Source organism: Solanum dulcamara, chromosome 2 (genome assembly GCF_947179165.1).
Source record: "Solanum dulcamara chromosome 2, daSolDulc1.2, whole genome shotgun sequence".
Lineage (NCBI taxonomy): Eukaryota > Viridiplantae > Streptophyta > Magnoliopsida > Solanales > Solanaceae > Solanum > Solanum dulcamara.
Window position 1 is genome coordinate 83094862 of NC_077238.1, and position 13095 is coordinate 83107956.

Consider the following 13095-nt stretch of genomic DNA (forward strand, 5'->3'; position numbering starts at 1 on the left):
CTTTTTCATTATTATAATTTATAATTTATATATGGAAAGAGTGATGATTCATAATATATATGTTAGTTGGAGAATGGCTTAGTGGAGCCCTTTCTTTGAGAGGAAAAGATAATGTCAAACTGACTAATTTCTAAAGTAAGGAGTTTGAAGATGATGAAGTTAGGTGTTTAGAATAAATATAAATTAGAACTACCATAAACAACTAATAAAAATAATAATCACAATTTTTTTAGGTACATATTAATTGAGGAGTTTGGTGTTTAAAAGTAAAATATAATTAATACAGAAAAAGTAGATCGACCGAGAAAAAATAATAATCTGTTTAGCTTATGATTACATATGAATATATAAGTGACACGTTTTAGATCATGCAAGTTTTAAGTCTAACTCGTTCAATATTGCGATTAGATTGAGCTATTATCATTAATTAAGTTCTTACGTGGCCGTGAAAAAACCTTATATGTTGTATTTCTAAATGTGTGTATAATATTCTAGGCAAATCTTATAACGAAGAAGCAATTTGAGTCATTCTAAGTCTAAAACGGATAATAATATTAGTGAATTAGATTATTGAAATTGACATCAACAAAAACATATAAATTTAATTAATTGTGAAACAAACCTCAACCAAGACGTTAAGAGGCCGTTTGGATTGACTTATAAGCTGTTTTCAGTTTTTTTTGAGTAATTAGTTGACCAACTTAAAGTCATTTTGTGCTTAAAATAAACCCTAAAAAATAGTTGAGTTTATTTGGATGATCTTATTTTAAGCAGTTTATAAGTTGAAAAAAGCTTATAAGTCAAAAAAAAAAGTTGGCAAATACCTATTTTTTTTAAAAAAACTTATAAATAATTTTCAACTTATAAATTGATTAAAAATAAGTCAATCCAAATAGGCTATAAATCTCTTTTTTACTTTACTAAAAATGCGGAATAGTGGGAGTTGTGTTGGCCGTACCAAATAAGGATCACGGAATCTTTTTGAGATTTTATTTTGCAGTTATACCCTTTTGTCGGCATTGGTTTATAAAAGTGGTCTCTCTTTCTTCTTGTATTTATACATTTGGCTTGTTAGTTTCTTGTACTATTCCATTTATTGTCTTCCACAAGTTTTATAGTGGAGGCAAAGAGAATGATACAGTTTGAAATTCTCTATGTCACAGGTGTCAATAACTAGAGGTGTCATTTTTATTTTATTTTATGTTTATAAATTCTATTTTGATGAATAAAAATTAGTGCTAAAGTATCATTTTGATTTTCTTATCACATTTGAGTAAAGTAATAGTTCATGCACCTAATCATGATTAATCATTATGTTTAATCAAATCAAGAATACTCATATATTGTCCCTCGGAATAGCTCAGATGATTTGGAGAGTGATCATTCACACGAATAATCCAAGTTCGATCTCTTCTTAATTAATGTCTTTTGAGTCGAATTTGTCGCACAAGGCTTGTCTAGCACGATTTATAATTTTTGTGTGATTTGTAGGCTATTACACAGTTGGGAGTTTATTCAGTACGCACAAAGTACTCACTCAAAAAATAGAGACTCTGATAGAGATTATAGCGATTGAGGGTTATCCTGGAATTTCCAAAGAATATTCATATATTGTAGACATACAAACTAGTAAAACAGCAATAGCCAAATATGTGATTCTTAATTTGCAAAATCACATGCATGAATACTTATTTTGGATTTTCGTTTTATTTCTTTTTTAAATATACAATTAATTAGCATTTGACAATAGAAATGCCTCATTCATGCTCTAGTTTTTAACATTTCTATATTTAAATTCACTCATATATGAGGTATAACAACTGTATTACATCACCTAACTAATAGATGTCCATCTTTAGTGCTTGTTTAGATGTGTATAAGTTAAAAATATCTTATAAAGTTGTGGGATTTAGGTTTTGTTAATTAAACACTTTTGTATATAACCTTTCATGACTTGAATTATCATACCAAACCAAACACCTTATCATATCGAAGATTATCATGACCTAAAACCGTACTGAAAAGGCAGTACCAAACTAAACACTAATTATGTTTATAATTATATTAGTAAGTCAAATATTTAATATAAGTACGTAAACTAAAGTTTTGCTTAGTCATAATGCAACCAACATCTATATATACATATATATCGTACGTAACCAATGTTGTAGTACGTACCTTCCACTAATTAATTTGCCTATAACACAACAGGAAAAATTAAAGTGGATGTTGATAGTTTATACACACACATAATTACAAGATTAGTGGATCTTATTGCTTTTTTTTGCTGGATAACTTTTATTTTCAAAGCTAATTAGCCAACTTTTACTGTCGACTTTTCTTTATTTATTATTTTCATCTTTTTCTTTGATACAAATTAAATGGAGAGATATAATTAAGTGTGGTTTGTATGGAGGAAGTCATTTTTTCAAAAAAAAAAAGTATTTTGAAAATTATATCATGTTATCTGAATATAGGTGAGTGGAAATATTTTTTCTGAAAAGATATGTACATTAGAGACTAATAACAATATCAGACATAGAGATAGATTCAAGATTTAAATTCTATGGGTTTAATTTTTAATTTTTCATAGTACTGAATCTATAATGTTGTTAAAGTTACGAGTTTATGTCTACTAACAATTTTAGTGATTTTTTTTCACGTAAGCTTATGTTCCGCATCAAAAATATTAAATCTAGTTTAGTTCCATATCATACATTGGATATCTTCCCTTGATCGGAAAATCGAAGAATGTTTTGATGAATTTTGTGAATAATAAGATCAATAATGTTCAAGTTATACATAGTATTTGATATATACAAGGAAAGTCATGACTCTTTTGTTGAACATGTTTTACTTTTGGAGATGATTTCTAATATATTGAACAATATAAAATAATTTTCTTCGTATCAAAACGTACGCTGAATAAAAATGTAAGAGCTTATTAAATTATAATTATATAAATTGTGTGAGGTTGTAATCACCTCTTGAAACATCTAAGGGTCATTTAATAAAGATTTAATCTAACTCTTACTGTATAATAACAAATTATCTCTAAGTAAACCTACAAATCATTAGTTAATTCCAATAATTGAGCTAGTTTGTATCTAACCGTATATAGTAAAAAGTCAAATTAACAAAACATTCTCATGATTAGTGTTAGACATTGAACACGAAAGTAAAATAGATTATGCTAACAAATAGTCAAGAACAAAATAAAAGTTATTTTTCGAATAAATTTTATTATGTTCTAATAATAATAAAAAGATTCCCAAAATAATGTGGGGGCAGGGTATCTTCTAACCAAAAACAAGAAAAAAAATAAGAAGAATGGAATCATTGCAATTATGGTCTTCTGTTGTTAATAAATTTTAACTTCCATCTTTATGATATATATTTTATTAAGCATATTTAACGTTGATGTATATTTGGACCTTCTGATTAATAATAAAGAAAATATCTTATATGTTGATTGTTTTTACGTATATATTATCCAAATATGAAGTAAATAATCTGAGTTTAACGTAACACATGAGTAGTCTAACAATGAATAAATTGATTTGCGAAGATTCACAAGCAAAATAACTAGAAGTGCATATCTCAATAAATTGAAAACTAAATGGTCTTAAAGAGATAATACAATAAAAAAAAGTCAAAATTTCCCAAATAAAATTAAATTAGACCTTTAATTACAAGGAAATTAAACCTTAGTACTATAATTAACATGAGTGAAAAGACAAAGAACTAGAAAGGTATTGATGGTGATGGTGGTTGTGGTTGTTTTTGTGGTGGTGGTGGTGGCGGCTCCGATTAGGTTCCTTCTCAATCCGCCACCGTATATGGAGGAAGTCGTCGACGGAGCATGGTAGCTTTAATGGTCCATCAACTTGATAGCCATAAACATCATGAGCTTTATCAAGAAGCTTTTGTAAAAGTGGATGATATAGATATGAAATTGGAATAACAAATTTTTGAATCCCACCATCTTCTTCTTCTAATCCTGCTTGAATTGCTAGCCATCCTTTTTTCACTTTCATGATTTTTTTTTCGTTCGATATCGATATAAATTAATAAAAAATTATTTCAGAATTAATCTCTGAATTTTATAAGATGAAAAGATAAGAGAGGGAGAACATGTGCGTTGTGAACAAGGGATGAGGTCTAATAAGTGGTGAATATGTGAGTGTGTATGTATAAGGTTGTGAAATTTGGTAGAAAAAGTTGTGGTGCTTTTTTGTTTTTGATGTCAAGATTTAATGAAATTTATATAGCAAGAGTTATGATAATGATTATAAAATGGTAGAGAATGGAGTGTTGGTTGGGGGTAGAGAGGTGGGTGAATGAACTAGTGGGGTGGTCAAGTGGAGAATATATGGTATTAATCTTATTCCTTTTTTTTTTGGGGAAAAATGTTGTCATAATATAATGTTAATTGATTTATTTCTTTAATAAAAAGTTTGAATATAAATTCCTCTTTATGATATCCAAGCTAGCATTTGACTATAGGTTATATCATGTTTTGGCTATTTATCTTTAAATGTATATTTGATCAGAAATTTAATTAGATTTTTGAAAATTTAATCTTTAAATATCTAATTCAGTTTTTGTGAGAATTTTCACTTCACATTCAAAAAACTTTAAATTTTTTCTAAGTCAAATGCATATCTAAACACAATTTCAAATTTCAGAAATCACAACTACAAAAAATTAATTTTTAAAATTTTTCAGATTTCAAGATTCAGCTTCAAAATTTATGATCAAACAAGAGTTAAACTTAACATATAATACATATTTTAGATTAATTAATGTACCATATTTTATATAAAATAATAAGGCATAGGAAACCTCGGAGGCTTTTATACTAGATGATATTTTTCAATACATTCAAACTTTAATGATCAAAGTTATTCGATATTCATATTAATAGAAGATAATAAATATTTTATGAAATTAGTTAAAATATGTGGAAGCTAAAAAGAATTAGGTCATAGTGGACTTGTGCCGGTCGTACAAATACGGATTACGGAATTTATTGGAATCGTATTTGCAATTTATACCCTTTTGGCTGGGTATACTTTTTTAAAGTGGTCCCTCTTACTTTTTGTATTTATACATTTGGGTTTATTAGTTTCTTGTTTCATTCCTTCATCGTCTTCCACAAGTTTTATAGTGGAGCAAAGATAATGTTACGTTTCAAGATTAGAAAGAAGAAGAAAATAAGAAAAAGCTTTTGAAAATTTAAATAAAATTATCTTTTATAATCCCATTTAAACAAACTAATTAATTCTCGATGACATATGTTGAGTCTAAATAAAGAGAAGTGATAATTTATATAGCTTAACACAAAATAATTTAAAATGGAGATTTAGTGGTGAATTCAGAATTTTCACTCAGGAGATCCGAAAAATAAAAACATAATTTTAAATTTTGAACTTCGTAAATCACTTAACCAATATTTAATCTCATGTCTAGGAGAATCAAAATTTATACATAAAAAATAGATTAACTTATATATGTCGTGTAAATTTTATTCAAAGGATTTGTATGAATACCCTCTCACCTCTCTAGATCCTCCCTCGACTCGATGGCGGAGCCACCTTGGGGTTACAGGTTCATTCGAACCCCTTTGACTAGTTTGTGTATCTACTTCTTCAAATTTTGAACTCTTTTAATTAAAATTCTGACAAAAAATTATATTATTTATACATGATTAAAATATTTTTTTTATCTTTATATAATAGATGTCGAATCCACTTCGACTAATTTATTTATTTACATTTTCAAATTTTGAACTTTTTTCATCAAAATCCTAGCTACGTTATTGCCTCGACTGAGATATAGTTGTTATGGTAAAACAATACATTTTGGTGAGATTTTAACATTTCAACCAAGTGATACATGTAAGGATATTCTTGAAAGTGGAATTTCAAATATTTCTTTCCCAAAGTACTTTTTATTATTTTATTTTATTCTTTCACTTTATTTTTATTTTTTTCTCCACTATCAAAGGAGCCTGTTGATAAGATGCTCTTGTCCACCATACATAGAATTGATGATAACTATCCAGTGTTGAGAGTGATGATCCCTTTTCTTTTTTAGAAAAATAAAATAAAATTCTATATATTAGTGCATTTATGGGTTCAAAATATTTGACAAATGACCCTTCTGTCCTAATTTGTGTACCAATTGAACACCCACCCCATGTTTTTTTTTCTTTTCTAAAGTCAAACTGAGTATAATCAGTGTGTTTATTAAAAACTATATGGTACCCGCAAGTACGACTTAAAATGTTACATAATATAAAGTTATATTTTTTATTAGGTAAATAATGTAAATGTTGAATCTCTTTAATAAAAATTCTAATTCCTTCGCACTGATCAGATCCTTATTGCTGATTTATATGTCCCACACATTTATATCATTGATCCCCTTTGATACAATTTTGGCCCGTACAATACTTTCTTCATTTCAAAATAATTGAATTATTGAATTATTTTTTGTGTTTAAAATAATTAAATTGTTTAGTATTCAAAATAGATACTGAATTTTTTTTTCAATTTTACTCTTCATTAATTAAATTTCCATGATGAGTTTCAAGAATGAATTAAATGGATATTGAGAGTTAGCATGGAGTTTGAAAAGGATAAAAATGGGAAAATATGATTAAGTTATGTTTTTGTATTTTTTTAAAATATATGTATCATATTCCAACAATTCAATTGTTTTGGAATGAAGGTGATAAAATAATTACACTATAATTATATTCCACGCATGTTCCTTTTGTTTATTGTTCTTTTATTATTTTATAGAAATAAACATAATGCTGACCATTCTAGAATTTATTCTCATTTTCTGTGCATTGTATTGATTGTTTCAAAATCACGTATTGATACATTTGTTTTTGGGCTAGGCACGCCAACTTTACATTATGTAAGAAAAATAATAATTTTCTGATTAATATTTATTTTGAAATCCAATTAATTTGAAGTAGGCTAAGAAATCTCACTTTAGACATAAATTAAATGCTTTTATCAAAAGTGACTCTATAATTAAAATTTGAACCCATTTTTTCTTATTAGTATCGCCAATATCTACCGACCTTTATTTTTAGATAGTTTTATTTTTGTAGTTTTTGGTTAGGAAAGATTTCTTCAAATCAGATCTCCCCAATCATAATAGGTACATGCACTTTAAATCATTAAAATCAGCTTGGAAGGAACTACAAGTAACTCAAAGAAGAATATCAGCTATCACCATAAAAAATTGTGGCGGAATGGATGAGATTGATCTTTATATTTTTTTTAAAAGATATTTTAATACGGACACGCTTCATTTCAGGGTCCTACGCAACTCAACTTTTTTGAATGCATTCATTCTCATAACGAAAATAAACTGATGGGTAACTTGATTCAAGACCGAGACTTCTCACAACTCGCATAAAAAAAGAATCGCGACTGAACATTGATTGATGAAAAGGTAAGTTAGGGCGTGAGTGAGATTCCTATACCCTTATTTAGAAATTACAAGTTTCAAATTTGTGTTCTGAGTATAGAGAAAGTTAATCTTGATAGGGGTGTGTTTCCTTCGAAGGATTCTATATTGCACCAGTTCTTTGAGTTAATTCGATGATGATATTAATCATGGCCTTGCCTACCTCCCACTAATTTCATGACTTGCTTTTAAGTCAAATGTGTCAAGCTGCAAGTACAAAAACTAGATAAACTGATTGACAACACTAGACCGCCCAAAATACTTGAACCATTTGCATAATTGTTGTGATTTGCCTTTTTTCTAGAACAACAAATATTCCCCAACTCTTTATGTCCACGCCACATTTTTTAAAAAAAAATAAATAGTGACGTTTGTGGGCCTTGACTTTCTTCTTAGAGATAGAAATCAAACTAATATCTTCTAGTTTCATATTGATTTTTTTAATAAAAATACAATTTAAAAGTTGGGATTTCTCACGCTTGGATAATTATTCTTATTTTAAAATAATAATAATAAAATATTAGGGATAGAGGTAGGGGAAGAAGAAATAGGGTAGGAGATTATTGGAGAGAAATAAATTTAATCAATAAGATGAAGGTTCAGAAAGTCAACTAATAAGCTATTAAGATTTCCATTTTGAATAATTAATCAATAAGATCTATTTTTCTTCTCACAATCAACTTTATAAAGTTGGTCAGTAACGGAGGTAAAAACTTAAAAGAAAAATTACCGAATTACACTCCTTCATTTACCATATTTTTCATTACTCCTATTCATTTTTAAAAATTACAAAAATTCCTTTCTTTCCATCCAGATATATTTATTCAGTAATTCGGATACATTAATTCTGATTCATAAATTATCTCTATGTTCAATGTATCATGCTTTAATGTTATCTGCTGATACATAAAATCCTAATTAATGTATCCGGATTACCATATTTTTAAGGAATTTCTGTAAATTAAAAAATGGTAGGAAAAAATAATAATTAGTCCTTTACATTATGTGAGTTATGTAAGTTTTCCAAAAACTTATCTGTGGTGAGTGTTTACATCAAAATCAAAAATGATCTAACCATAGTTAAGTGATTTATTAATACATGTTAATTACTTCCGAGGCATTTTAACTGTATGGTTTGTCCTTCTAATAGCTTGGTCTTTAATTTTTTATTTACAATCGAGCTTATGACTAGCGAGACATAAGTTCTTTAAAGGTGCAAGACATAATTTGTGAGATATTATAGTGCAAAAATATAAACTTATGTATGCAAAAAAGTTAGGAAAAATTACTTGATTGAGTGTTTTTTAAAAATTAATTGCTGATTTTAACGATATTTTTTATTTATTACCATTTATAGCAATACATAGCAATACTATGATAAATCTACACTTGTATTAAAAGTGAATTATGCATACAATATAAATGTATTATAAGTGTTTTAAAATATATATTATGTTTGTGTAGTAAGAAACCGACATAATATATTATAAGTCTATTAAAGTATGTGATAAATGTATTATCCATCTATAAAACTTGTATTATATATGTTTTATAAATAGTTTTCTGCAATATATATTAAAATTGTATTATAAATGTATTATAAGTGTTCACTGAATTTTTTTTCTTATTGTTATAAATGGTAAATATTTTCTTAATATTGTATATTTATGTAATAGAGACAAAAGTGCAAATGACCCATTCAAAGGGCCCAAGTCTCAATCAAAAGCCTAGTTGCGACAGGATTGAATATTACTTCTAGGGCCTAAGTCTCCATCAAAAGCCTGTTAGGCCCACAAATGGCCCAAAATTAAACAAACAGAAAAATATTACAATAAGTAACAAAAATCAGATTTTTGAACAAGAATGTGTAAAATTAGTGAAATAACAATTTGATACGATTAATATATTTTAATATTATCGTGCATCGGGTTATATATAATATTTATAAAATTTAGATTAATTAAGGCATTCATAGAATGGTTAAGGCAGTTGAACAAGCCTTTGTAAAATGATTAGTTAGGTGATCAAGGCAGGTAATTATTAATTAATTAATTACATACTTCATTATTTTCATTATTCTTTTCTGTGTAGTTTTCCTCTACTTATAATATAAGCAATTATTGTTCTTCTTCTTAATTTGTAACACTTAACATTAAAATTTTATTTTATTGTACTATGAATTACTAAATATTGTTTCTTTGGACAATACAAATAGCCACAAACAAATTATATAAATGGAAGCAAGTTTTTTTACATTCGAATATTGTATGATTCTATTAATATAGTATACGTAAAGAAAGACAAAGGAAATAAGAGAAAAACATAATCGCGATTTCAATTTTATCGTTTCTGAATTTTAATATGTGTACATATCTAATGAATTTCTTAATACAAACACATTGTTTGAGCATCGGAAGTTATATTGAATTTCGCTAAACTCGTATCTTGACTTCTAACTCCGCCTCTGAAAGCCCATACAATCCATATGTTGAACTTTAATTTGAGGATTATGATGTTCCATCTATAATTTATCACATTGTGTTGGTACAAATGATAAAGTTTCTTTATCAAGATCATGAATGACCATCATATTTTGTTGTTGAACATTTCCAAATATTGACATTCCACTTGAACTTCCCATAGCTAAACAAGCAACTCCCATTCTTGAATCAGCAATAATGTAATTGTCTGGAGGCAAATCCATGTCTGCACCTTCAAAATGGAAAATCAATTTGGGAACTTTTATGTTGTTTGTGTTTGATGGCAATTTGAAACAAAGATCTAGTCCTGTTGAGCTTGAATCATCCTCCGGAAGGTTTACCTGCACGATATGATCAATAAACTTTATACATTTCTCTCGAGATTGCAATTCCTATCGAGTCGGGAAGGAATGAGTAATGGGTCGTAACAATAGTGGTTGTGCTCGTTTGGTTAAATGGTTGTGCAGTCAAATACTCACTAACCATATTTCTCAACTCAGAACAATATAATACTAATATTTCTAAGTAGTATTTTATATATTCTTACTTGATATAAAGACTAGTAAAGTCATAAACAACTACAACAAATTAAGTTATTGAGGTTGCTGAATCTTATACACCAGAACAATATAAAGTCATAAATTCATGTTTTGTCGCATTGAAGTGACTTAAATTTACCAACTATAACAGTAAAATCACTAAACTTTACTAACTATAACGGTTGACTCTAAGTAATATATATTTATAATGTGACAAAAAAAAGTTAAGAGTGTTAATTAAGATGTTTACCTGTGAAGAAAACTCTTTCTTGAGAAGACTAAATGCACTTTCTTCCAAATATGTTATAGTTGTCCCAGAGTCGATTATCATTCCTCCAGTGCCATCTTGGTTGAGTGAAAATGTGGATTTCTTGATGGGCAATTGAGTATCCCCAACAGATATTCCTTTTAATGAAAGATAGTAAAAAGATGGTTGCGTTGGGTTTTTCATTAATGGGGTTGTGATGATATTGTTATAATCGTCATGTGCTATTGATCCCATGAGAAGTGTGCTGCTCGTGCTGTCAGCATCCTCGTTAATGGAGGTTAGACAGTAGGAGAATCTAGACATGTGGAGTTGAGAGACTAGTGATAGTGGACCTCTTCCAAGGCCCACTAAGCCCGCACCTTGACTGAATCCACTACCTTCATTGTCAATTCCACATCCAAATGCAATATTTGGTATTGAAACTACTTTACCAAAAGTGAATGTTTCACTAGACAAAAAACCATCACTTGATGAATAATCACCATATGTGTAAATATACTCACAATTATTGTTATCACCACAAGATGACATTGGCAATGCTTCACAAAGTTTATTAGAACATGAAATTTTTTCAAAAGTTGATGATTTTGATGGATCAAAAATTGGTGTTGATTGATCAAAACACTCTTTGCATGGCTTACATTGAGTCCAAATTAAATCACTACCAGTATCCATTATTGCATTATAAGACTCACTTGGGCTACCAATTGATATTTGCATTAAAAACTCACCATTTCCTGCATGAATTGTTGACTTTAAATCATTTGACGATAAAGTTGCAAAATTAGCCACTGGGCTTAACCTTTGTAACCTTGATTTCCCTCGTGCCATCGCGCGTTGTAAACGTTCAAATTTTGTGAAATTCCCACCTGAATCAACATGTTTTAAGCTCACTTTGAACCCCTTATTATGGTTGTTGATAACATGTCTAGATGTTGAACTCACTTGCAAAGCAAACAAGATTGATGATACAAAAAGAAATAGGATGAAATAGACAAAGTTTGATGAAGCCATATATTCTTGGAAATATAAGGATTAAAGAATATGTAACATTTGTGTGAATATATATATATGTATCAAACACTCAAAAGGGAGTATATAGCAATAAAATAGGTGCACACTAAAATGGAGAAAAAAAGTTGTAGATTGAAGTGATGAGCAATTTCAACATCAAAAGGAAGGTGAGATATCAACTTAATATTACATGGTTGTTGGAGATGACAAGAAAAAATGGGATGAGGTGTCAGATTTTTTATTTCTTTTTAATTCAGTTTTATGTAGACAATGTTATAATTAACAAGCAATGTGGTTATCATTATTCTACACTATCATAATAGGTAATGTAGATTTTTTTCTTTTTTAAAATAATATGTAGTGTAGCAATAATTCTTGAAAGTTGTTTAACCTTCCTTTCAAAGAAATTCATAAATTCAGTAGAATCTATAGACATATTCAAGATTTAAATTTTATGAATTCAATTCATTTGATTTATTTCAATTCATTTGATTTATTGAATTCAAAATCAATTATTTAACGCATATACATGATTAAGTCGAACTTACACTACACAAAAGAGACATTTAGTGACAATAAATGTTTCTTTTGCCGCAAAAATATTTAGCGACAATTGAGTTAATATCGTTGCATAGCATTTAGTGAAATTTATATAAATTGTTGACTATAAATATCTATATTATATTATTATTGCTAAACATAATATAGCGATAATTATATTATTGTCACTAAATAATTATTACGAAATCTTTTATTCGTCATATAGTAGTGCTATAATTAACCCTCTATATCCACCCCTAGTTGGACTGAAGGCATAGTGATATATAGAGATAAGCAAGATTTAGGATATATTATGGAAAAATAATGTATTTTCTCATTTCAATTATAGAGACATGTACTTTTTATTTTTTATTTTTTTCTTATCATTAAAAAATAATGATAGCTAGTGTTTCTTTCTAAATCGTTGTGTTACCAATTTAGGTGCCACACCTTAAGTAGGTAATTGAAATAACATCATACTATTTAAAATAACATACCGTCGAAAATAAAAGGTTCTCTTTATTCCATTTTATATGATAATATTTTTTTAATGACAAATTTTTATTTTACTGAGCTGTCATCATATTTAAGATTACAAATTTATAAATTTTAAACTCTATGTCTAGTTAAATACCATCACATAAATTCTAATGGAGGGAGTATTCTTTCTTTCTTTTTGGCCTTTTGTCTATTGATGAGATGATCTTAGAAGAGATTAAGTTGGTGGACTAACTCTTTTACTAATGATAATAAAACTTGAAAA

General features: G+C 28.0%; 1 protein-coding gene across 1 annotated transcript; it reads right to left on the reverse strand.

Annotated features, from left to right (window-relative positions):
* Positions 1–9801: 9801 nt before the first annotated feature.
* LOC129879169 (aspartic proteinase nepenthesin-1) lies at positions 9802–11842 on the reverse strand. Its single transcript, XM_055953509.1, has 2 exons — positions 10761–11842; positions 9802–10312 (listed from the first exon to the last, which is right to left on the reverse strand). Exons 1-2 carry the CDS (start codon positions 11790–11792, stop codon positions 10013–10015), a joined length of 1332 nt encoding a protein of 443 aa, XP_055809484.1. The 5' UTR covers positions 11793–11842; the 3' UTR covers positions 9802–10012.
* Between the last annotated feature and the right edge of the window lie 1253 nt (positions 11843–13095).